Source organism: Dromiciops gliroides, chromosome 2 (assembly GCF_019393635.1).
Source record: "Dromiciops gliroides isolate mDroGli1 chromosome 2, mDroGli1.pri, whole genome shotgun sequence".
Lineage (NCBI taxonomy): Eukaryota > Metazoa > Chordata > Mammalia > Microbiotheria > Microbiotheriidae > Dromiciops > Dromiciops gliroides.
Genome location: NC_057862.1, coordinates 14,116,218 through 14,144,195, shown reverse-complemented (window position 1 = coordinate 14,144,195; position 27,978 = coordinate 14,116,218). Strand labels below are relative to the sequence as shown.

Sequence of the window (27,978 nt, the reverse complement as noted above, 5' to 3'; positions counted from 1 at the left end):
AATTAACATTTCTCTTCATCAACATCCTTCTGATTTCTTGTGATTTGGGGCATGTTACCTACAGGAGGGATTTTAAGCGAGGATTATTACTTAGTCGATGTGCGAGGTCTAAATATATCAGCAAAGTGCTAAGAAAAAGAAATCAATTTCATCACCACATAATTTATGAGAACTTCTGAGGTAAAGAATGAGTCAGCTGTTCTGAGCCACTACAGCTAACAAAATAAGAGCACATGGAATCAAAAACTGCTTGAAACATCTTTAATATTCAGAAAAGGTCTGGGGGAGGTGGGAGAAGAGGACGACATCTAGTTGTGCTTGCAGAAAGAAAAAACAAACATTATTTCAGCCTAAGTCCAAAGAAAACAAAAGTCTAAAAATGAACTTCTCATGGAAAGCCAGCCCCTTGTGGTTTGGCACAAGTTCCAGCCTTGGGTCTCTTGTTGCTCATTTTATCGAGGTGCCTTTGTGAAAAGCCCGAATGAAATTACCTTCCCCAAAATGAAATGAACAAAGACAGCCTTTGCTTTCTTCCAGGGAAATACTTATAGTATCATCGGTGAAATGGCGGGAATAATCAAATTCATTGGTCTATGAACCAGCCCCAAAGAGAGCTGTACATCATTTGGGAAATATTCACAGCCATTGAATACTGACTGGTCACCTCTGAGAGAGGATTTCAAATAGACCCTCATCAAATCAGCCAAGAAAACCCTCTGATCACTCCTTCTTCTGGAGCCTGGACCTGAAACTGAAACCAAGCTCTGGCAGTTCCCACTAAGTTGGGAAGGTTTTGAGAATGGGTCTGGTGGGTTTGTAACAGAGAACCAGAATCATTTAGTTTGGTTATGTAGTAGAAAAATAATTCATATTAGAGTCAGAGGACCTTGGCCTGACATCTGCCACTTGATAGTAACTTAATGACTTTGGGTGAGTTATTATGCCTCAGTTTCCTTCTCTGTAAAGTGAGAGTTGGACAAGATGGTCTCTGAAATCATTTCTAGCTCTAAATCTATGATCCTATGAGCACAAGTCACTTTACCTTCCACACCACTCCCCATACATGCTTCAGTTTCCTCTTCTGTAAAGTGATCAAACTGTCTGAGTCTCTTAGACTAGACTGACTCAGACTTCTTCCAGCTATAAGTAGCACAGTGGCTGACACATTATACGTGCTTAATAATCTCTCCATCCATGCATCCATCCATCCATCCTTCTATCAGTCCATCCTTCCATCGATCGGTCAGTCCATCCATCCATCTATCTATCTATCTATCTATCTATCTATCTATCTATCTATCTGTCTGTCTGTCTGTCTGTCTGTCTGTCTGTCTGTCTGTCTGTCTGTCTGTCTCTATCTACCTCTATCATCTAGCTATCTATCAACTATTTATCTACATTCCTATTTATCTATCTAACTAATGTTATGATCTTATGGGGAAGCTCACCATCAAAATATCAGTCACCTGGGATGAATGTTTCAGGTACCACAACTCTAAAAGACTATCCATTAAGGCAGGGTTCCTTAAACTTTTTCCACTCATTATCCCTTTTCGCACAAGAACTTTTTATGTGACCCTGGGTATATAGGTATATAAAATAGTTATACCTAACTTTTATTGTTGCCAAATTTTTCACGACCCCCATATTCAGTGATGAGACCCCCTATGGGGCAGGATCAACAGTTTAAGAAGCTTTATAATAAGGCCTGGCAGAGTTGTTGTCGGCATTGTTGGAGGAAATGCTGGAATGGATAAAATCATCTATCTCCAAAGAATACACAGAATTAGTTTCTGAACACAAGTACATTTAAGCCTAACATCAATATAATTAAGAATCTTTATGAAGCATCTAATGGTGCCAGGTATTGTGCTATGCGTGGAATGATATGGTATGACTAATCCGAGATTATCAATTAATGTGATTTGAATACACTAAGAAGCAAAGAAGCTAAATTGGTCTTGATCCACATGGGGACTTCCAGCGTAGGCAATTTCTTCACCAGTTCAGATCACAGTTCAGCTCAGCAGCGATGCTAATGATGATAGCTAGCATTTATATAACACTTACTATGTACCAGACACTGTGCTAAGCACTTTGCCATTTTATCTGATCCTCAAAACAAGCCGGGAAATAGGTGCTCTCATTATCCCCATTTTACAGATATGGAAACTAAGGTTAAGAGAGTGAGGGACTTGCCCAATATCTCACAGCTAGTACATGTCTGAGGCTATACTTGATCTCAGATGATACCGATTTGGGGCCCACTGCTCTAGCCATTGCACCCCCAACTGCCTCTAAAGACAAATGCTTCAGTAAGCAAATCTGGGTGCTTAGAGCACCCAGAGGTCAAATGACTTATTCATGGTCATACAGACAGAAAGTATCTGTGGCAGAATCTGAGCCAGGTCTTTTTGATCCCAAGTGCAGTATTCTGTTCAATATGGACTGCTGCCTTGGAAAATGTTTTATTATTAATCAGTTAATATTTATCATGGTAGCACACTACACCAAGCATGTGACTGCTGTAATGTCTAGTTTCTTTGGTAAGAAATGGCCTTAGCCAAAGCCCCACTTTTTCTTAACTAGAAAACTCTAGGAATGTGTTCAAGGAATATTTGAGTCCTGCATTCCTATATAACTCTAATTAAAGGCTAATACGGAACTTTCAGCACCCAATGACACTAATTCCAGATAATCACTGGGAAGCCCAATTCTAATTCCCCAGTCTTACAAGTGGGCAAACAAATGCCACATGAGATCTCAAAGGCATTTCTTCAACCAGTGAAATGGGATGTAATTAACAGAATAATAAGCACTCTGAATTATGTTCCCATTGTTGAGCTCTATGGGCTAGTTTGTGCTAGACTTAAATATCATTCTTTGGGGGGGACACTTAGGTTTGTCATTTAATTCAACAAACACTTATTAAGGACCGACTATGGGCAAAGGCACTGTGCTGAGCATTAGGGGCAGAAAATAAAAAATAAAATAATACCTGCCTTCAAAGAGTTTACATTCTATGGGGATGGACATAGATTGTATGCAGAAAAGTAAAAGCAAGGAATCTGCAGTTATACAAAGAAAAGTCAACAAAGGCGTGGGAAAGGGCAGATTTCTCTCCTGTAGCCAGTGATGTTTGAACTGTGCCCTGAAGGAAGCTGGGAGTCCTAAGGGAGGGGATGAAGGGAGAGTACACTCGAACACGTCAGTCCAAAGCCAAGGAGGTGAGAGATGGTATATCTTGCAGCAGGACTGCTGAATTAGCCCATTGGACACAAACATGGAGAATGTGGAAAAGACGTGAAGAAGGTCATTTGTGAGAGTCAAGTGTGGTTTGCCCTTCCCCCAAGGTAACTGATTAGCAGGACTTTAAATTAATCACAGTTAGTTTTATGAAATGAACTCTCAGTGGCATCATATTGTCCTCCTGGTAGCAGATTCAAAGACATTAGCTTCAGTGGAAACAGAAGAAAGGTTACATTTACATCAGAGACTTAATCAGGCCAGTAGCAAGCCAAATCCCCTTCCACATTGTAGCAGGTGTCAGAATTTGAACCCAGACCTTTTTAATTCAAATCCACGGCCCTGCAGTGTACCATGCTGCCTTGTGAAACACAAAATCCTTAGAAATGGGTTATTGCAGAAAGTACAAAGCCTCACTACCGTCACTTCTGATTACTATGTGTCTGACTTTACTAGATAATTGGACCTGACCCCTTGACATCTGTGCCATGCTTCATGTCACCGAACCTAAAAATCACCTTAACTAGAATCTAACAAATAGAATCAATGAATGAGATTCTCAAAGGAGAATCTGAGTTAGTACATAGACACATACATATACATACATACATATATATGCTTATATATCTATATGGATATATCTATAGATATCTAGATATAGATACTGTATTTAATTTGTAATCTGTGGGACCAAGCACATTTCTATAAACCGGAAAACATATAACTTTAATCCTAGACTCTGTATAGTTATCGAAAGTGGTGATAATTCAGTTTCCTCATCTCTAAAATAGAGGCATATAATCTCACATATCTACACATCATTTAAAAAAACAATTTCAATAAGCAAGTGTTAATCTACTACTATAAATGGACTAGATGCTAGAGGTGCAAAGGCAAAAATACAAAAAGAGCTCTTGGCCCCCCAAGAAGTTTACTGGTGTCTTTGGCAGAATCCAATACCCCAGAGCAAATGAAAGTCTGTGTGGTCATTGTAAAAGAATGGCATGGAAAAATGAGCTGAAGATAAAATGGGTTACCCAAAGCAACCTAACCATGGGAAGGCCAACGACTTGGAGTCTGTTTCAATGTGCCACTTTCCAGGTTAATTTATCCCTATGGGCTTTAATTAAACTCCACAGGAAGCCAACTAATCACTTCTCCCTTTATCAGTGAGGAATAAATGGTCTTTAGGATGTGTGTGTTTGGTCGGGCAAGAAAATATAAAACCCATTCGAGACTAAGTGTTGAGAAGCCCTCCAAGGCACTGGGATCTCATTCCCACTAACTATGCAAATAGAAGATGAAGTTAAACCAAAAATCCTTGTCCTAAGAATTTGGTCATCTACACTATTTTCGTTTTTGCAATTGCTTTGATGATGAAAAATAAGCAATTGACCTGGCCTTGTACAAGTGCAAAAGATGGACAGCAGCCAACTGAAAGCTAATATTCTGCCTTGAAAGCATTTGCTCCCATATCTTTTTGATGGTGCCCACATTGCAGTTTTTTGATACTCAGAAACCCATCTATTTTAATAGAAAAGGAATGTATAAACAGGGGGAAAGTTATTATATGCTTAGTAAATATGGTTGCCAATCATTCTCTAAGGCTTTGAAGATACATCAGATTGGAATTCCAGTGTTGAAGATGAAGGCTTAATTGTATGTTAGGGCTACTGAAATACATCCAAAGCCTCTGGATTTGGGGCTAAGGAATGTGGAAGCATGAAATATAAGAGCAATAAGTAATCATAGAAATGGAAGGGACCTCAGGGGTTAAACATTGAATGGAACCTCCTCTTCACAATTAGCCATCCAGATTCTGATTAAAAGCTTTTAATGAGGATGAGCCCACTAACTCCCAAGATAGGGAATTCCACCTTTGCATAGGCCTAAATATTAGGAGGAGAGAAGGAGGTGGTGGGTTTGGAGTCAGGAAAACCTGAGTTCAAATCTGATCTCAGACATTTACTAACTGCGTGACACTAGACAAGTCACTTAACCCTGTTTGTCTCAGTTTCCTCATCTGTAAAATGAGCTGAAGAAGGAAATAGTAAATAATTTCAGTATCCATGCCAAGATACCACCTAAAAGGGATCACAAAGAGTCAGACACAATTGAAAAAAATGAACATTTTATATATTATAAATACCCAACTTAACTATAAAGAACAGGTGAAGAAAGATGCTATCTTTATCCAGAGAAAGAAGTGATAAATGGAAGTATGAATAGAATAATTTTACATATATGTGTGTATACACCTATTTATGTCTAAGTTATATCTAATTTAAGTCATCTCTAGATCTCAAGGGCAGGAGGGAGAGGGAAGAAAAAAAGAAATTTACATGATAATTTTGTTGTATATTTGAAAGGAATAGCAATCTGTGCATAGTAGATTTGCAGTTTCATGTGCAATCATATTTTGTTTTACTGTAAAGGAAATGCTCATTTTATTCCATAAATTTAAAATAAATTAAAAAATAAAATGAATGAACAACAACAATTGTGAGGAAATTTCCATTTTTTATGTCAAAATATGCCTCCTTGCAACCCCCACCCATTACTCCTTATTTAGTAGTCTAGAGACAAAGATAACAATTCTACCATCTCCCACATGGATGGATGGATGGATGGATGGATGGATGGATGGATGGATGGATGGATGGATGGATGGATGGATGGATGGATGGATGGATGAGTAGGTGGGTGGGTGGATGGATAAAAGGAGGAATTAGTGAATGAATAAATGAATGAATTTTTTTGTTGTTGAGTCATTCTTTGTGACCTCATTTGGGGTTTTCTTAGGAAAGATACTGAAATGGTCTGCCATTTCCTTCTCCAGCTCATTTTACAAATGAGGAAACTGAGGCAAACAGAGTTAAGTGACTTGTCTAGCCTCACAAAACTAGTAAGTGTCTGAGGTCAGGGTTTAACTCTGGAAAATGAGCCTTCCTGACTTCCAAGCTAGTTTGCTATCCATTGCAACACTTAGCTGCCCCAAATGAAAGAATAAGGAGTATTAAATGCTTTCTCCTTTCAATGACTTAACTAAGTCAAAAAAGAACTCATTATCTTTTTCTACTCAGCCAAGTAAGCAAGCAGTTGCTATAAGCCAGGTACTATGATAAGTGATAGAATTACTAATATAAAAAGAAAAATGGTCCACGTCAAGGAACTTATAGTATAAGATGAGATGACAGATAAAAAGAAAGGTAAGTGGTTCTACAGATAGAAAACCAAACTTAGGTTCAGAAAAGCTGAGTTGAAATCTGGTCTCAGAATTTTATTAATTGTTGAACCCCAGTCATTTCACTTAACTAGTGTCTGCCTCAGTTTCCTCATTTGTGAAGTAGGGATAATAATAGCACCTACTTCTCAAGGTTATTGTGAGAATAATGTTTTCAAAGCTTTACATAAATATTAGCAATTTTTTGCAGTGCAATGAGGGTTAAGTGACTTGCCCAGTGTCACACAGTTAGTAAGTGTCAAGTGTCTGAGGCTGGATTTGAATTCAGGTCCTCCTGAATTCAGGGCCAGTGCTTTATCCACTGCGCCACCTAGCTGCCCCCTAGCAATTATTATAAAGGGGAATAGTGTGGGGTGGAGGGCAGGGTGGAGGAAGATTCCTCAGGGCAGCAGAAGGATGGTTGGAAAGCTAGAATATGAAAATAAAGCATGGAATTATGCTTAGAACAAGTCAGTAGATTATAGGAAAGAAACAAGTATTTATTAAGTGTCTAAGTACTTTATGAATATTATTTCATTTGCTCCTTTATCACCAGTCAGTTGGGATGGACTCTTGGGAAGGACCTTCAAAGATGAGTGATGCAGCGTCCCCAGCAATTAGAGGCATGAATTCTGGAGGCCTAAGTGGCACAGATCCAGGTCTGGGATTCCAAGTCTAGTCTGAAGAAGCCAGGAATTAGCAGAAGACAGAGGGTAAAGTGGTCTGGGCAGACAATTTCACATCTGGATGGAGTGCACTACCAAGCCTGTAGATCCTGTTCTGAAGAAACTGGATTTTATAACAGACAAATTCAGTGGGTTCTTCACTAGACCAGCCCTGATTTGAAGTATCTGTTTCTCTGACTGCAATTCCAAGTGAGAGATGGATAAGGTACTCTCCTTTAATTGCAAGAACCGCTTGTTGATTGGTTTGGAGGAGGTAGAAGAAGTTTTTTGATGTGCTCTGTCTCTCTTTGTCTCTCCATCTCAGTCTCTGTCTGTCTCTCTGTCTCTCTGTCTCTGTTTCTGTCTCTGTCTCTGTCTTTCTCTCCATCTCTGTCTCTGTCTCTGTCTCTCTGTCTCTCTGTCTCTCTGTCTCTCTCTCTCTCTCTCTCTCTCTCTCTCACACACACACACACACACACACACACACACACACACACACACACACACACTCATGCCCTGTTATAGGGGAAGGGAGGCAGGAAGGGAAAGAAAATGGGAAGGGAGCCATATTATAGCCTGTGGAATACTTGAGAAGAGTTATCATGTCCCCCTGAGATTTACCTTCTCTAGATTAACCATTCCTGTTTTCTTCAGTCAACCATCATCTAGTTTGACCTAGAGGCACTTCACCATGCCGGTTGCCCTTCTCCAACCACTGTTCAGACTCTCAATGGCCTTCTCAAACAGTGGCCCCCAGAATTGACCCAATATTTTAGAACAGAGTACAGTGGGACATTGCTTTGTGCCTCCCTAATCCTGAGCCACTGGCTTCTCTTAAGGGGAAACTGGATCACATCAGGTGCCAACTCACACTGTGATTCATTTTGAACATACAGTCAAGTGAAAAGAGACTGGTTTTCATTAGCAATATGTCAGAGAAGAATGTTGCAGAAGGAAATCAGTGAAAAAGACTGAAAGCAAACCATTAGCAACCATGATAGGTCTTTAAAAAAATCCTTCCCTATATTACACCAAGGAGTCATGGGACATTTCTAACATGGACCTCATGCTCTTTGAGACTGGGGCCAAGTGGGATGGCCTGTTGTAATGGCTCTCACACAAGACTACTTCATCTGCTTCCAAAGTATCTCCTCTCTACCCCTCAGCTTGAGAAAGAGCCAAAACAAATATTAAACATTCCTCGATCTCTCATCACAGAGAAAGATATTAAAAGCATATGCAGTTCTATTCCTCAGAATAATCATTGGCAAGCCTGTTAAGGCCCCTAAATAGTCTTTTATTTTGTAAAAAAATGAAGAGGTGTTTAAATTTCAACATTGTCTTCATGTGCAGAATCTTACTTAAGACCTCTTCATTTTCCACATAGGTGACACTGTGGAATCAATCAATTAATAAATACTTGTTAAATGTCTACTATGGAGCCAGCTAGGTAGTGCAGTGGATAGAGCATCAGCTCTAGAGTCAGGAGTAACTGAGTTCAAACCCGGCCTCAGACACTTAACACTTACTAGCTGTGTGACCTTGGGCAAGTCACTTAACCCCAATTGCCTCACTAAAAAAATTAAAAATAAAAATAAATAAAAATAATAATTTAGGGGCAGATAGGTGGTGCAGTGGATAGAGCACCGGCCCTGGAGTCAGGAGTACCTGAGTTCAAATGCGGCTTCAGACACTTAACACTTACTAGCTGTGTGACCCTGGGCAAGTCACTTAACCCCAATTGCCTCACTAAAATAAATAAATAAATAGATAAATAGATAGATAGATAGATAGATAGATAGATAGATAGATAGATAGATAGATAGATAGATAGATAGATAGATAAATGAATGAATAAATAAATAAATGCATGAATGAATGAATAAATAAATAAACAAACAAATAAATAAATGTCTGCTATGTGCCAGGTACCTCTTTAAGTACTAAGGATACAAAGAAAGGCAAAAAATGATGCTCCAGCCCTCCAGTAGCTTACGATCTAATGGGGGAGACAACAAACCATGTTGGTCTGAATCTAATAAAATGAAATGCAATGGAGACAAAAAGAGAACTGACTTTATTTTTTTTTTAGCGAGGCAATTGGGGTTAAGTGACTTGCCCAGGGTCACACAGCTAGTAAGTGTTAAGTGTCTGAGGCCGGATTTGAACTCAGGTACTCCTGACTCCAGGGCCGGTGCTCTATCCACTGTGCCACCTAGCTGCCCCGAGAACTAACTTTATAAGTGAAAGGTGGCAAAAACCTGACCAGGTGGACAATTATCTTTTACAAAACAGGTCTGAAGATTTTAATGGACTACAAGCTTAATATGGGTCAAGAGGACAACATAGCAACCAAAAAAGAAAATTGTACCTTGGGCTGAATCCAAAAATGTTGTTTCAAGGGCCAAGGAGGTCAAGGTTCCATGGCCCTCTTCCCAGAACAGACCCATCTAGAATACTGTGTCCTAATCATTGAGAAGACATGAAGCCTAGATGGGTTCATTTGCACTTTCTTCCCATTGGTCCTTGTTCTGGCCTCTAAGGCCAAGCAGAAAAAGTTGAATTCCTCTTCAATGGGAGGACCCTTGAAGATAGCAGTTATTTTCTGACCAAGTTTTCTCTTATCCAGGCTAAGCATTCCAAGTTCCTCCAACTCATACTTCTATGGCATGAACTCAAGGCTCTATCATCTTGGTCATCCTCCTGTGGACACTCTCCAGTTTGCCACTCATCTCTCCTTCAATCTCAACATTCCCAAAGGGGATTTGACCAGTGCTAGTGTCCTAGAATAAGTCAATTGAGCCCAAAGTTACTGCTTTGAAAAAAGGCAACACCTCTTTGAGTGAATCAACTTGGATGTTATTTTAAAATCTACCTTGCTTGGGCCCAGCTCTGCCTCTTCTCCACTTACACACATAAATAGCTTGCATCTATTATCAGGATAAAATAAGTCATTTCCTACCACTCTGTTTATGCCACTTAATACCTATGCAACCTTATGTAAGTCACTTAAACTCCCTAGATCTCAATTTCTTCATCTACAACACGAGTATGTATTAGGAAGAACCTCACAAGGACATAAGGAGGTTCCCCAAAGCCAAGGAACCAAAGACTGTTTTTGGCTGGCTGGAATGTGAATAAAAGCTGGCCGTTCAGGATGAGCCATGGCCCAATTTTTCCCTAGTTTTGTCATCAACTTTCTTGGCTGGAAAATGATCTGGTAATCTAGCCCATTCCTAATCCTTTTTGGATTTGTACAAAGAGTCACATGACCTCAGACTTTGAAGGATACCAGAAAGCCTCGAGTCTAACCCAATTGAAACTACACAGATCTCCCAATGACATGCCTGAAAAGCGGTGGTCTAGCCTCTTCTTTAAGATGTCCAAGGAAAGGGAAGCCAGTCCCCTACCCCCGGAGGTGGCCCAGTCTTCTTTAGGACAGCTCTCATTCATTGGGAGGGCTCTCCTGATATCAAGTTGAAATTGGCCTCTGGTTTCCTACTATGATGAGTGTAGGAAACTATCAATGGATTAACTCCCTTCCCCTGAAATAGACCAATATACCAGTAGGAACTGAAAGTCAGAGTTAACTGAGACACTAAGAGGTTAAATGATCCCCTACCCAGTATGTGTCAGAGACAGGACAAAGGACTCAATAATGCTTACAGATTTAGATGCACTGAATTTCTGTCTCTAAGCCTGCCCCTCTACCCAGTACACAACATTCCTTCTAACCTTGGACATGATGGGCATGTGATACATGCTTATTGTATTGGACTGCATTGGATTGGAATAAATTACATTGGTCAGATTAGATTGGATAATTTAAGAAACTTCTTAAAAGTGACTTACAGGTCTTACTCTAAATCTGTGTACATATTCTATGCCCACTCTAGGATTTAGAATCAGCTCAATCATTTTCTAAATATTATCTCAAGTGATCCTCATGATTATTCCCTCTTTACAGGTGAGGAAACTGTAGACAGAGGAGACAGAGATGAATAGATTTGCCCAGGGTTCTGAAGCTCAGTAAATGTCTAAGGCCAGTGGCACTTTCTTCACTGTACCACCTAGCTGCCTCCAAGTGGAGACTTACCAGCATCCCCCTAGTTGTTTCTGATTAAAGCCTCTTTCTCAGTACTGGGGCCATTCTGGGTGTATTCATTTTCCAGTTCATGTCATACACCTGTATCTACTTTCCTGAAGCAGGGAGTTTCAAGAAAGTTAATGCTTTAATTCAATTCAATTCAAAGTAATAAACGATTATTTAGCACCTTCAATAGGCAAGACATTGTGGGTAGGCAGAGTACCAAGTGCAAAGACAAAAACCAACACTGACCCTATCTTCGAGAAAGTTCGAGATACTTCTCTGATGACTTAGGATTTGTTTTTATCATATGCCACACACACACACACACACACACACACACGTACACTCTCTCTCTCTCTCTCTCTCTCTCTCTCTCTCTCTCTCTCTCTCTCTCTCTCTCTCTCTCTCACAGGGAACAGAAACCATATACACACTGATGGTGACAGCAACAGCAAAAAAAAAAAAAATCCTTCCAAACACATTTATCTTTCAAGATTTCTAAAGATAGTTTTTCTATTAACAGGAAAACCCCACAAGGCCAAAAGGTAACACCTGCTTCTAGAAACTAAAATGCTGGGGTTCTCATATTAAATTTACTCAGACATTTAATTCATATTAAAATGCATTCAATTCCCTGATACCCCCAGGTAAGGTTTTGAATGCCAACTAACATGGGCAAGAGCATCTCTGCATCACAATTTGTTATGAAATCCCTCTCTCAGTGTCAGTGCACACTATATCATTTAATTAGATAATGATACATAAAATGTTCAAGTTAAAAAAAAACAGAACTTTAGGTAGGAAATGTGGGTATATTAGATGGTGAAATGAAAAGTGGCAGATGCACAGCATATTAACAAATTGCATTCACTATGCCATTGGTGATCTCAAAATATGGAAGAAAGAAGCTTCCAGTGACGAATGAGGAGACATATACAACTGGAATTATAAAGAGGAAACTTGAGGAGAGCTGATGGATCAATCGATTGGGGGCTTGGAAAAAGACAATATTCTCCATGAAGACATTAGCAAGTCATAGACATGAAAAGATTTCCATTTATGCATGAAGTTGAGTTGATGACTTCCATTATCAGCATTTTATGTGATGTTTTAAGGACAAGAAGGAAATGGGATATACTTTTAGAGCCTATAGCTTCTATTGGAGTTAAAGTTTGAAAACTTAAAATTGTTACTATAAGATATCTTTTGTTTCAATAAATCAGCTGATTTTGGATAGTGCCTATACATTCTGGGGTCCCCAAACTAAGAAAAACATGATTAAATTTTGTGAATAGAAAACTTTTGAGCAAACATTACCTTCTCAAATGGGAGACAGCAGTACTTACATCTAAAATGTGTCATTAAGCAACAACAGGTTGCGGCTAGGTGGTGCAGTGGATAAAGCACCAGCCCTAGATTCAGGAGTACCTGAATTCAAATCTGACCTCAGACACTTGACACTTACTAGCTGTGTGACCCTGGGCAAGTCACTTAACCCCCATTGCCCTGCAATATATTTTATATAAACAAGAAGAGCTCTCTTTTTTTCAGGGGGGGGGGGGGGAGGAAAGTCCTCAAGAAAAAACTTGTGGGTGGAAAACTCTTTATACCTAACTGGGCAAGGAACCTAAGATGTAAATAGTTAATGAAACACAAAGAAAAAAACAATCAGAAAATGAGTCTTCCCAACCATCTACTTTAATGAATACAAGTAAGAACTATCCAAAGAAGATTCAATTAGAATCTGAATGAATCAGCTCTCTCGGATTCTGACTTCACTCAGCCAGGGAGAGGAGTGAAGTTTACCTTTATGCTAAGCAGAAGACAGGACATTTACAAAACCAGTAACCATCTCTACATGAGCAACACAATTACTTATCATTTAGGCTAGGATTTTAGAGTTTTCTGCTAATTACAGACAAATTATCTCTTATATAAAGCAAGTACCTCTGTTAGATGACATTATTGATCCAATTTGACTCTAGTTACTAAATCCACATAAAAACCAATAAAGTGAAAAAATCCCTTTTAAAATGTTATCTTAATAAAGGCTTTCTATTATCCAGATGCTAATGTTTCTCTCTTTCTTTGGTTGAAAAAAAAGGATGCATTAAAAATTAGCAACAATTTTTTTTTTCTAAAATTTGCCATAGGCTAACTTTTTAAGTGACTGAAGCAAGGGAACACCACAGTGAATATGATAATATCAGCTTAGAAACATATTCTATAAGCCAACCTCTCATTTAAAATGGTGACAGCCTAGAGCAACCAGAGAAATTCTCCTATCTAAACATGAAGCAGTGTTTTATTGAGAATCACAATGGCAAAAAGAAATAAATTAATAGATAAATGAATGAATGAATACAGAAATAGATGAAAGATTCTTTAGAACCTATTGATTAGGCTTCCAAGTGTTGGTTGTTACTATGAATAGTCACAGATGAAATCCAAGAAGCTCCATAATGAGAGAATTTTCCAAATGAGTTTTGAGATTGTGTGGCTATAAAACTAATTACACAATACAACATTTCCTCAATTAAATCTTATTAAAATTGTAAATGAAAGACACTTAAAAGAAATCATTTGACAAGGAATATTAGCATGAAATTGGCCAACAGAGCCCCCTAAAATTTAAGGTCAAATTTAGGTTCAGTTTCAAGCCATACAGTCATTCTGGTAGACTCTTGACAAAATAAATATGTATCTCATTTAGTGACTGAAGACCAATACACTACTTAGAATAGCCAAATGATCTGTTAGATCCTCACTGTGAGAAATGCCTTAAATGGGAACTTTCTCCATGCAGCATCACACCCCTAATTTCCACTGGAATGGCTTCCTGTAGATCCTGCCATTAAGAATCACAGACAGGGGGCAGCTAGGTGGCACAGTGGATAGAGCACCAGCCCTGGAGTCAGAAAGACCTGAGTTCAAATCCGGCCTCAGACACTTGACATGTACTATCTGTGTGACCCTGGGCAAGTCACTTAACCCCAATTGCCTCACCCCAAAAAAAAAACAGAAAAAAAAGAAAAAAGAATCACAGACAGGACTTAAAATGAGGCCTTCCTGACTCCAAGCCCCGGACTCTAGCCAATACAACATGCCATTGTTCTATACAGAATACAGTTTTGAAAATGTCACATCTATTCAGTTTTACTTCTACTCACAAACTAAACATTAACCTGGAAATAACTTCGGTATACTTAATCATTTATTTACTGGATACATCAACAAATTAAAGGGGATATTAAGGGACAGGTAAGAATAACTAGATTATTTTTAGAAAAAAAAAGTGGAGGGAATACACTTGGAAATGTTTTCTTAAGAAAAATGCAACATCAAAAAAATAAGAGGTAACATTTTCCCCAAACTTTTTAATAAAATGAAAGTTTTATTATTATGCACCTAATATAATAAGTTCAAGGTTTAACTGTTAAGTAATATTTGGATAAAATTTTTCATCCTAAAAAGTTGCCTGTAAGTCTGAGTTCTGAAACTCAGATTATCTGATTCCATTGACATCTGATCTAATTTTAAAAAAATGCTCTCTCTTCTGCTTTTTATGACATTGTACACTTTCTTTCATTCTCCATTAACAGTAGTCTATCTATCAAAGAGTTACAGATCTGTGGGGTGATATTCAGCCTCATTCTGTAGAGTGAAGCACTACCACTTAATGTAGCTCTTCAAAAGAAATGTTTGTGCCAAGAGATTCACGGAAGGTGTTGCCCACCAGGACAATAATGCAGTCTTCTCCATCAGTGTACTGCATAGTTCTGGGCACTCTTTCTTCGCAAAAAGAGGAAGAAAAGTAGCAATTCGAAAAGTCTAAGATTTGTTATTGTTTTTGCTATGATTATTGTTTCCAATTTACCAAGGGATGAAAAGTTTCTGCAAGTTCTCGGCCTTTATTTTGAGAAACAGTTTCTCCCGCTATCTCCTTCCTCAACCCCCCAAAAAGTTTCCAGGATACCTATTGTTCAGCCACACCAGCTAGATGATTTCTGTGTTATCATCGAACTCAGTCTCATTGCCCTAATTGTACAATTAAAAATATCAAAAGTAGCTGTTGCTTCTTTTATTTTTTTGCATGAAGAATGTATTAGTCTCTTTATATCAAAATATAAAAATAGAGCGGAAAACCTTTTGATTCTTTGGCCACAAAGATCTATGGTACTCAACATATATCAAGCCCCTCATTAAGTCATCTGTACCCTTCCAAGGACTACTCACTTATTGGATATTGTTGTGCTCCACTATTCAACTTGATCAAGAGCCATCTTCCCTTGCAACATACTGCCCTCTCCCCACATGTGAATTGGTACTGGATGCTCATTAATATTCTATATGGAGCCACCCCATGCAATCAGCCAGCCACTGTATCTAAGTAGTGTTTCACCTCCTTTGAAATCGTTTCCCAACAAATGAATGAGAAACTGGAACTGTTCCCTGGAATACACGTTGCTCCAAGTGCTGGCTGATAAGATGCAACCAAACCACATTTGAATGTCCCAGGAGTTGGCATCACAGCCCCTACCTTCCATGACGTACACCAGGGAGCCCACATCGCCTTCTTTGATGATGCAGCTGTCTTTGCCATACTCCACAGGATACATACAATCCACAATTTCCTGGATCTGAGACAGCTCTAGATTCTTCATGAAATCATTATCAAGGATGGCTTCCTTGATAAGATCCTTGGACCTATGGCACAGAAAGAGGAGAATTAGGGGTGTGATCCTTCACAGTTTTTATGCATAGCCAGTGAAGCTGGTCAGCTTCAAGTAGCACACTGTAATATATTGACCTATTAGGAATCCAGTTGGTTTCCAAAAACCTAAAAGCAAAATTTATTCTAGGATACTACGGAATAAATTAATCAAGCAAGCATTTATTAAGCACCTACTGTGTACCATAGAAAGCATTATGATCAATTTTCTTTCTAGTTTAGGTAACAGCAACCATAAATATGTGAGTAATAAGTTTATAATAGACTAACATTTCCTTTTGGGGGTTGTAACTCCACAAACATAAATTACTAAATATAATTCTGAACAAAATACATTAAGATTAAACAGGCTAATGTCTTATCATAGGGTAAGAGATTTAGTGCCAGAAGAGTTTGGGTCAGGGTTCTAAGTACTCAAATTTAAGCTTCTCATTTGAGGAAACTGAAGCCCAGAGAGACTAAGTGATTTGCCCAATGTAATACAACTGTTAAGTCTCAAAAGTATGATGGGAATCCAAGTTTTCCTTACTCTCTGACCCCAAAGTCTTTCTCTCATTGGTGAATTCCTTCCAGGGCTTACATTATGGGAACAGACCAAGGCCAACCAAATTTCATTTCCCTCCTAACTTTGCTGGACTTTGCCATCATTAACCCAAATGAGTATTTTCATTTCCATTTCTCTTCCATCATGCTCTTTTTAGTTCCCCTTAAGGTGTTGTTTGGGGGTACCTAGGTGGCACGGTGGATAGAACATAGGCCATGGAGTCAGGAAGATTTGAGTTCAAATCAATCCTCAGAAACTTGATAACACCTGTATGACCCTAAGCAAGTCACTTAACCCCAATTGTCTCAAAATATCCACGGCCATCTCCAGTTTTCCTGGTGTATTTCTTGCCACTGGACCCAGGTGGCTCTAGAAGAGAGAGTGAGGCTGGTGACTTTGCACAGCCCTCCCTCACTTAAATCCAATTCACTGCAATCATGACATCACCTTCTGATGTCATGGTCCTCTTAGAGTATGAAGGACAAACAATAACAAAGTGGTGGCTATCCCCATTAGAATATAAGCTCATTGAGGGCAGGGAATGCCTTTCATTTTACTTTTATTTGTAACCCCAGAACTTAGTACAGTGCCTGGAACACAGTAAATGATCAAGAAATGTATGTTACCTGCTACCTGCCACTATACCCACTAGACTATGCTGTGTCTCTCAGAGTTTCTCTCACAATGTTCACCAGTTTTTGTTTTTCTACTGAAAAACGAAGGGATTAAACAAGATGATCCCTGGGGTCCCTTCCAAGTCTTGATCTAGGCTCATATAATCTTATGACCACATTAAAAATTAATATAGAATAGGCTGACCACAGCATAGCATTCTACAGCATAGATAAATCTATGTGTTGCCATTTGGCAATGGTTTCAACTAGGAATCATGGGACATAGCTTCATCTATATAAATTCAACAATTGCCCCCCCAAACACCCACGATGCACATCAATGATATGTCAGAGTAGATATCTCTCATCGCTTGCCTTTTATTCTCTGTGATAGTCTGACACTAAATAGGTCATGTAGTAAGACAACATACTCATCATAGGACCATTTGGATCTTGGGATTTATTCGGCTGAGCAATGGAAGGTAGTTATGCACAAAGTGAAATCTAGTATTTCTGGCTCCCTGAATACAGGGCATAAGGTGTAACTGAGGACCCTCAAGTCAATTTCTTAAAGACAAATTCCCTTGAAGGAAGAGGTGACATCTCAGAATACAGGAAACAAGATTCAATTGAGAGAGACAATTTGGAATAGCACAGGTTGGGGGAGGGGTATTCCCAGGACACTAACCCAGTGATGAGCCCAGAATACCTAAGTTATCATATCTAGAAGCAGCCTATTTTAACTATTTATTCTTTCTAACTAGGTATTAAAATGGGTTGGTCATGTCATCTTATGGATTCTAAATTACCACCAACAGCCTCTAAATTACAGAAATGATGGGGGGTAGGGAGGCAAAAGCCTAGTCAACTGATCCCAATTAATAGCCCTCCAAATAAACATTTTACCTATGGTTACTAATTAACTTGAAACTTGATTTAAGGATGTTATATGAAGAGGAGTAGTAAGTCCACTGGGACAAAGAGGAAGTTGAGTTGAGCACCACTCATTTACATCTTGCTTGTGTGTCCATACAGAGAGGTGCACAAGAACCCAAAGGAGCTTCTCCAACAAGCTGCAATAGTTTAACTGCCAAAGGTACAAAATTGCCTGTGCCAAAGGTGACAACAAAATGGGGCTCTCTTTGTTAGAAAAGAGGTCAAGGAGAAAAGACGTAAGACCTAAACACAAGAATGAGGAGGTATCATCCAGGCTCAAATTCAAAGGTACAAAGTTGAAACTTCAAAGCAATAGTCTCCAACAAAAGGGAATTTCTTTGAAGCCAACTGCCAAGGTATAATGCTGGCAGAGGGCTGCCTTAGAGAAATTATGGGAACCCTGGAAGCCAGTCATCGACCTCACAACTCAGGATAAACACACTGGTCCCCAAAGTATTGGGTCTGTCCCAAGGAGGCTGCTTTGGACCATTTATCCCTAACAAAGGTGTTTGGCTCCTGTTGACTGAGCCTGGAACCATCAGGCACTACTTATTGGCATCAATGTCTTCACTTAAATGTTTATTGAAAGGAATTGAATTGAATTGTGAACAAACCAGTATGAAAGAGAAACTCCTGATAAGTGCAGCTATCAAAAACTAAACTTATACACACACACACACACACACACACACACACACACACATTCCCTTCTTCCTCTACTCTCAAAGTTTGTCATTGTAATCAATAACTATAGCTATGTTTAATAACTGGGTTCTTAATATCACTTGTTCAATCTTATAATGAAAATAACAGATATTAAAATCACATGTAATAATAGATTAAGGGATATAACTAAGTGATTTCATTGATATATTCTTTTTTTTCTTTCTTTTTCTTTTTTTTTTTTTTGGGGGGGGGGCTTGAGGCAATTGGGGTTAAGTGACCTGCCCAGGGTTACACAGCTAGTAAGTGTCTGAGGTCAGATTTGAACTCAGGCTCTCCTGACTCCATGGCCGGTGCTGTATCCACTGTGCCATCTGGCTGCCCCCATTGATATATTCTTTCTAGTACAAGTCCCTGCAAATTCAAATCTTAGATCATTTCCTAGAGCACCGTGGAGTAAAGAGACATATATACAGCCAGTATTCGTCAGCATCAGAACTTGAACTCAGGTCTTCCTGGCCTCCAGAATGGTTCTCTATCTACTACATCACATGGCCTCTCAACAACAGATTAAGAGGAGTTTTAAAAGTAGAAGGGGTTGCCTTGGAGGGTAATAGGTTCACCCTTACTCCAGGTCCTCAAGAAGAAGTTGAATTTGAAAGTCAGGTTAAAATGGGAATTTCCTTGGGGTATGGCTGGACTCCATGATCCCTAAGATCCCTTTCAATTCTAAAATTCTATGGTTTCCCATTCATGTAATAAGGTTTGGCTCAGTTATTTTCACAAAAACTTATGTAAACAGTTTATTGGTTCAGGGGATAGAGCAAGAGTCCTGGCATCAAGAAGATCTGAATTCAACTCTTATCTCAGACACTTCACTGCATATCCCTGAGAAAGCAACTTAACCTCTGCCCAACTCGGTTTCTTCATCTGTATCCTGGAGGTGATAGTAGCACCTGTTCACAAGATTTGTTGTGAGAGTCTTCACATGAAACAATATATGTGAAGGACTTTGCAGACCTTAAAGTTCTAAACAAATTTCATTATTCCCATCTTTACAGATGAAGGAACTATAGCCTAGACATAGCAAGTGACTCGTTCATGTGAATACAGATTTTAAACGTCAGAGTCAAGAGTAGCACTCATGTCTTGAGTCCAAATACAGGGCTCCTTACACTGGACCTTGATGACTGAAAATGGATTGAGTTTCTTGCTTCCTGATTCTTGGCCTTTCTACCAATATCCATACATTTAAGGAGTCATATGAACCAAGAGCCAAACCAAAGGGTCCTATTGCCCATGGTGCCCAGCTACAGGGGTCAGAGTCTATGGAAGGTCATCAGGCTTAGTGGAAAGATTACTGGCTTAGGAGGCAAAATATCTGTGGTCAAAGTCTGACTCTTCTCCAAAATATTTAAGTGAGATCATATGGGTCATTTAGCCTCTGTGGGCCTCAGTTTTCTCATCTGGAAAATGGGGGGGGGGTTGGAATGGATGATCTCCCAAATTCCTTATATATCTAGGGCTAAGATCCCATGACTAAATAATATCATGGCTGGGCTATTGCCAGAATCTAGTTGGACTTCCTGCCTCATGGTTGACCTCCCTGCCCCATATCTCTCTTTCCCCTCTTCAGTAAATGCTCCACTCAGCTAGCAAAGTGATCTTCCTAAAGCACACATCTGACCACATCATCCCCAACTTGGCAGGGAAATCCAGTGGCTACCTATGACCTCCAACACCAAAAAGAATATCCTCTTTATCTTTGGGGCAGCTAGTTGGTACTACGGTAGATAGAGAACAGCACCTAGAGTCAGGAGGACCTGAAGTCAAATCCAACCTCAGACACTTACTAGTTGTGTGACCCCTGGCAAGTCACTTAACCCTGTTTGCCTCAGTTTCCTCATGGTGACTTGGCCAAGGTCACTAAGTTAGTAACTTTCAGAGGCTAGATTTGAACACAAGTCCTCTGTCTCCAGAACCTGCATTGTTTTCACTCCATCACATTGTCTCTTTGAGTGAGTCATTTCATTTTAGGTCTACCCTAGTACAGATGGGAATACTGGACTATTTTGAAAGTGCTACTTTCCTCTAAAGCGTTTTGGGACCCTCTTTCATTTATCACAAGTCAAAGGATATTTACAGTTGAAATGGGGGTCATCAGGGAATTAGCAGGTGCAGAATAATTCTTTGAGACAGTTCAATAGACCACTGGATAGAGCACTGAGCTTGGAATCAGGAAGATCCGAGTTCAAATCCAGCCTCAAATATTACTAAACTGTGTGACCCTGGATAAGTCATTTAATCTCTGTTTACCTTAATCCATTATAGAAGGAAATAGCAAACCACTCTAGTATCTTTGCCAAGAAAACCTCATGGACAGTACGGTACATGGGATCATGAAGGGTCAAACATGAGTGAATAACGAGAGATGTATTCCTTGGTTCACTACTTAAGTTCCAGCAGGTGTGTATTGTTACAGATACAGCACTGGGCTTAGAGTCAAGAATTGCAAATCCCACCTCAGACACTTCCTTTTCAGTGTGAACCCTGAGCAAGTCACTTAACCTCTCTCAGCCTCAGTTTTCCCATCTGTAAAACAGAAATTATAACATCACCTCCCTCACAGTATTGTTGTGAAGATCAAATGAGATAATATTTATAAAGCACTTTGTAGAGTATCATATAATAGCAATTTTAATTATTTAAAATTTGGGATCGTGCTTTGCTCACAACATCCTCTGCAAAAATAAAACAAAACAATCACACATAAGAACTATGCATCTTGTTTCTCCATTGGACACTTGTTACCAAGTTATTCTGGCCAAGTTTTGCCATCCGTGCAAATAAGTGAATGTCACCCAATGGTTTATTATAGTTCCTCCTCCAATCTCCTAGAAAACACTAGATTACAAGAGATCCCAATGGGAGACTCAGAGCTTGGTCATCAGGTACAACAGGGCTCCCAAATATGAGCACACTACAATGTCACCTACAATATATCTCAAGCATGAGGGATTAAAGGAATGTGAGTCTCCATGGAAGCCTCAACTAATAACTCTGCTCAGCTCCATTATGCTTTCATAAATCTCTCTGGATTTCATAGCTCCCAGAAATCTCCCCAGCCAAGAATCAGCAATTCTCTAAGCTGCCTAACTAATGTCATAATGCAGCAAGACCCCAAGAGATCTGCATGCCTTCAACACTGGTCCAAAATCAATATACTTTGCCAGTTTCCCTGAAGGAGTAAAGAAGTCTTTCTCTCAGAAAGAGAAATATGCTCCCCAACTTCTGGCCTACAAGAGTCTTTTTTTAAGAGGAGTTGGGGGAGTGTTTTGTTTTTTCCATATAAATATTTTATTATTTTCCAGTTACATTTAGAGATAGTTTTTAAAATTTGTTTTATAAGATTTCTAGTTTCAAATTTTTCTCCCTCCCCAAGACAGCAAGTAATCTGATACATTATATATGTACAGTCACATTAAACATATTTCTGCTTTAGTCATGTTATAAGAGAAGGATCAGAGCAAAAAGGAAAAACCTCAAAAAAGCAAAACAACAACAAAAACAATAGAAAAAGTATGGTTCAATCTGCATCTAGATTCCACAGTTCTCTTTTTTCTGGACTTGGAGAGCATTTTCCATCATGAGCCCTTTGGAACTATCTCTACAAGAGTCTTTGAAGGAGGGTGGCACAGTCATGACAATTCAATCCACAGTCAAGATCCCTCAGAGTTTAGGGACCACCACCAGAAAAGAGCAGCAAACCATAGGGTCATAGAGTTATAGAGAAGAGAAGGATCTCAAAGACCCTCTAGTCCAATGCCTTGATTTTACTGATGAGGATGCTGAAGCTCTTTGAGGCTAAAAGATGTGTCCAAGGTCACATATTCAGAGGAACATACATTTAGAGCTAGAAAGGATCTCAGAGGTCATGGAACAGAAACATCTCACTTGACAAATAAGGAAATTGAGGCCCAGATATGTTAAGTGTCTTACACAAAAAGCCTTGATGGCATCAAATGGGAAGTAATCCAACCTCTGATGATGCCATTATAAATGTCACTACAACAAAGAACAATTGGCCAGTGATACAGGCAGAAGGTCTAGAGACTTTGGGCTGAACAGGGTTTCATGGAAGCCACATTCCATCTAGAATATCAAAGAATCCATGAATCTCTGAGCACAAGCCATGATAGGCCTTCTCTCTAGACAGACAACTCACCCCAATTAAAGCCTTAATTTTCTTCCCTACTAACATCCTCTGGGGACCATAGGGAAGCAGTTCAAAAAATATGTTGCAACATGGAAGTTCCACAAGGTGTCTTTTAGGGACACAATGGTCAACTATTACTTACTTCAAGGATTTGGGATTTCATTAGAATACACATTTCCCCCCACTAATCCAAGTCATGATCCTACTACAACTTAGCAGCTGATGATGAAGAGTAGCTATGGACCAAAAACAAAATCCATCTGTGGTCAACTTGGTGATAAGCCAATCTGGTCATCAGATGACAGGCATACAGCCCCACATGGTGCCTGGATCCAAAGTCTTTGCAGCTGCATAGGACCTGCTGACACGACCTTTGAATACTCAGGATCTTCAAACTATGATGAGGAATCAGAATGGGATTTGAAATCAATCTTGGATCAACACCTATTGAGAAGCTTTTCATTGTAAAGCCCAAAGTTTTGGCATAGAATCAATCTATCAAGACATGTTTATTTATTAAACTCCTACTATGTAATAAGCACTGTAATAAGCACAATGTTAGGGCTCAGTCAACTACACGTTCAAAGGTTCAAAGATTTAAATCTCTTCAGAAAAAAAGAATCTTCACCCTCCGTGGGGGCAGACTTTGATGCCTCTGACTTTCCTGGAGTGTGCTGGCTGCCTTTCTCAATGGGGACATAAATTTGGCTCTTAAACTTTGACAAGAGAGTGTCAAGTCTGTTTTTCTCCCTTTCCCCACCAATATCTGTGCCTAAAAGCACTTCAGTCAACAACACAGAGTATCATAAATAGAAGAACCAGGCAGAATATTTCACCATGAGCATATCATGGAGCTATTCTTGCCACAAAAACACTTAAGACACATTATAATGATAAAGACAGTTGGGGGAGAAGAAGGATCATGACAAATTTATCTGTATTCTCTATATCTTATCCATGGATATGGTTAGATTATTCTTATATATATGGATCATACTTTACAGATTTATATATTTAGATCTAGAAGGATCTGTAAAGGATGTCAGAGGTCATTAGATCCAATCGCTTCCTTTTATAGACATGGAAAGTGTAGCCCATGTTCCTTTCCCTAGGTTACAGAAATATTTAAGTTGTAAATCTGAGATTTGAAACAAGATCTTCTGACTAATACACTAATTATCATAGACCATGCAAAAATTATTATAAAATTACCAAATTCCAGATTGGGAAAGAATCTCATTGGCTGACCATTTGGTCCAAACCAAATCTAAATCAGAATCCTACCTACATCCCCAACAACTGGTCACCTGTTTCTTTGTGTTAACGTGGTCATCTGTTTTATGATTTCCCCAAGGGGGGAAAACCCGCCATATTCCCAGAGATCTCATTCCCTTTTAAAATACCATTATTGTTAGGAAGCTCATTCTTATATAAAGCAGTGTAACGATTGGAATGACGCCACCTGCTGGATACTTACTGTAGAAGAGTTCTGCCCATGAAGGGAAGGTCTTTGAGGGCAAGACCAGGAGTCAGGAAGTGACGCGGGCTAGTGGGAGGAGGAAGGAAGAGACTGGCGCTCAGTCTCGCTCTCTTTCCTGGGGACGCTGGCGGAGAAGGGAGCTAAAAATGTGCTCTCCCTTTAATAGATAGAAATCTAGGCCTTTCTCTCTCTCTTTACCAAATTCTTGTTTTCCTTAATAAATGCTTAAAAGCCTAACTCTTGCTAAAGCTTATAATTTATTGGCGACCACTCATTAGATATTTTAGACAGACTAGCTAGAATTTTAGCCCTTAACAGATGGCTGACCACGAAGAGGAAAGCTAAACCTCAGTCTTCTGATCTTCTGGTTGGGTAAGAAATTTCCCCTACACTCTCCCTTTAACTGCTAAGTACTGGCGTACTGGCTGTGTTTTCCCTTTAAATTTTTTCAAATGGACCTTTTAAACTCCCTAATTACCCTATTTTTGATTTTAGTCTGTTTAACCAGACAAATGGGGGATAAGATCATGTTAATGCTTTGTTTTTGTGGATTTTCTATTTTTCTTTTTATTTTTGTTAAAAGAGCCAGCAACTTACTCACACCAGGAAATATCTCTCCCTCTCCCAACCATGCTTTTTCAGAGAAACCTGAAGAGATTCAGGCAGCTTTCCCCAGTTCTAACACTAATTGTTGCTCTAATTTTGCATGCCTGGAGGCAATGACCCACCCTCTAGAAGCTTTTAATCCCCTAGCACTTGGAGGCAAAGTGGGGGAAGAGGAATCCAGGCCTGAGTTCAAAATCAAGTCTGATTCAAATTGCGCTGGTCCCTCCCCTCCTCTCCAGACCCCACCCTCTACTCCTCCCATTGCCAAGCCCATTGCTTCCCCAGCCCGGGAAGTCCAAAGATCTAATGCGCATGCTCAACTTTCTCTAACTACATTTGCTGCTTCAGGCTCAGCCCTTCTCCAGCCTGGCTGTGCTTCTGAAACAACCTTAGAAAACCCTTTAAATTCCAGATATGCTCGTTTTGTTCTTAATTTTGCTAACCTGCTTTTGTCTTTAATTAGTAATCTTATAAAGCATTTGTATAGTGAAAAGGCTGACAGACAATATAGAGGGGTTAAAGAAGAAAAACTTAAGCCGAATAAGAATGACAATCATCAACATAGTTCAAGACTCCGATTCTTTTGCCATGGAAGGGTATATATTTTACAGAAATGTAGAAGTAAGCAGCAAGGTATTGATATGAGTGTTGGGGATTTTAGATATCGGGATCAAAAGTGTTCTGAATTCACTCAGAGTGATAGTATAAGTTCAGAGGTTACATAGGATTTCTATGCTATTACACATACATTTTGAAATTAATGGTATGGGTTTATTTTCATAGAGATTTTCATGCTTTTGAGATTGTGTCTTATACTTAGTTTTTAAAACAAGGAGAATATTTGTAAAAGCTTTTTAGTCATGTAATCAAGTTTATATTTTATAATACTCTTATTAATATTAAGTTCATGCTCATTTAGATTTCCTTAGTTTGAATTTCACTGTCTTTTATTGTTCCATGTGTATTTTCTTCTATTCATTTATCTAATTTTTAAAAATTGGTTTTGATTTCATAATACAATGTTAATTCTAGTAGTATTGTGCTCCCATATTCTGAGTTGTTTGTTTTTGTTTTTCTCAACTGATTATTTGATCAAACTCTTTAAAGCATTTCCCTGGCAAATTGGTTGCCACGGCAAGTGTAAATTGATTCTAGAAGTACTATTTTTGATAAGCATATTCCAAAAAAGAAAAAAAAAAGAGGGGAACATTTGTAAAAGTTTTCTTTGAGATTGTGTTGTGCTTTAACTTGTATTTAAATATGTTCAGATTTTTCAAAAAAGTAATTGTATACTAAGTAAAAAAAAGGGGTATTATTTGAAATTGTTGCATAATTATATATTATATTCTGAGTCAAGATGTATTCACATTTTTTTGCAATCATTTATTATCCTCAATTTTTAAATCCATATGAGACTTGGATTATGGGAACTTATCATTTAAGACATTAATTGACTTTATTCTGAGTTATCAGATGCCACTTGGCCAAGATGCCATCCAATCACAAGAGGAATACATGCAAGAGCAGACACTGAACTGTCACATGAGGGGAGACATGCATGAAGTCAAGGTATGGCCGAGGGAACAGCTTTTGACTAATGTTGAGGTTGGATTCTCTTGGTTTAATATTTTATTTTATTTTTCCCCACAATATTGTACAGATGGCTGGAAGTATTGATCCCACCCATCTCACTTCTACACCTGGCTTCTATGCTCCCTCCTATATGCCTGATGCCATGGACATCTCAATCCCATGCATCTGATTAAGTCTGACTCAGTTTCCTCCAATATGTTCAGTGGCATGGACATGTATTCCATCCACCTATTTTAAGCCTGGCATACTGCATGGAGAGTACATATTGCTCAAGTGTGGGAATGCTCAAATCCTATCATTTCTCTGTTCTTTTATGGTAACCCCCATAATTATCTCAGGTGTCATGATAAATAAAGTGTTGAATTTGGCCTTGACACCTGTTACCAATTATATTAGATTTTTAAATTTCTCATAATGGCATGAGGATAATTAGGCAGATGATGCAAAAAGTGATAAAACAAAGATAAAAATTATTTTTATTAATTAATATTGCAGCAATTGTCTTCTCAATTACCCTCCATAAGGGGGGACTATAGTAATATTATAATTTTAAAGAATGGTTCAATTTTTGTTTTATTATATGTTTCATGTGTAACAACTAAGATTCTGAATTCCCTTAGACATGTTTTTGAGAACTTTCATTGTTTGATTTGATTATTGACAAAGCTATTTTAAAGTTGTGTTAAGCTCAATTTTGTAGGAAATTTTCCTGGCTGATTACCAGCATCCACACATCAACCCCTGAAAAGACTTCCATTCCATGACTACACCTAGAGGACATCTGAGAAAAGACTTTCAGAGACTTTAAATGAACAGTTTTGATTTGTTGTTTTTTTTCTCTTTCTGTTATAATATACACCATCTGTAACATGTATTCTCTGCAGAGGCCCTCCCTTTGCAGGACTAATGTCAAAGCGTCGGTTCATGAGGACAAAAAAAAATCGCCCCTCTGGACAAAACTTTCCTCTCTTCCTTTTCTATATTGTTGTTCACATATTATTAGTTAGCAATAGTTATTATATTCTTTTTACTGTTCCGTCAAGGAAACATTTTGTTTCTTGAGGAACAACAGGGGGGACTGTAACGATTGGAATGACGCCACCTGCTGGATACTTACTGTAGAAGAGTTCTGCCCATGAAGGGAAGGTCTTTGAGGGCAAGACCAGGAGTCAGGAAGTGCAGCGGGCTAGTGGGAGGAGGAAGGAAGAGACTGGCGCTCAGTCTCGCTCTCTTTCCTGGGGACGCTGGCGGAGAAGGGAGCTAAAAATGTGCTCTCCCTTTAATAGATAGAAATCTAAGCCTTTCTCTCTCTCTTTACCAAATTCTTGTTTTCCTTAATAAATGCTTAAAAGCCTAACTCTTGCTAAAGC

At 38.9% G+C, this 27,978-nt stretch overlaps 1 protein-coding gene across 3 annotated transcripts in view; it reads right to left on the bottom strand.

Moving 5' to 3' along the window:
- Positions 1 to 27,978, bottom strand: part of PRKG1 (protein kinase cGMP-dependent 1) — a 1,388,722-nt gene that overhangs the window by 1,163,909 nt on the left and 196,835 nt on the right. For all 3 annotated transcript variants that reach the window (XM_043987057.1, XM_043987060.1, XM_043987056.1), the window contains exon 2: positions 15,765 to 15,931. In XM_043987057.1, the coding sequence (XP_043842992.1) occupies positions 15,765 to 15,931 (167 nt within the window). The remainder of the gene's footprint in view (positions 1 to 15,764; positions 15,932 to 27,978) is intronic.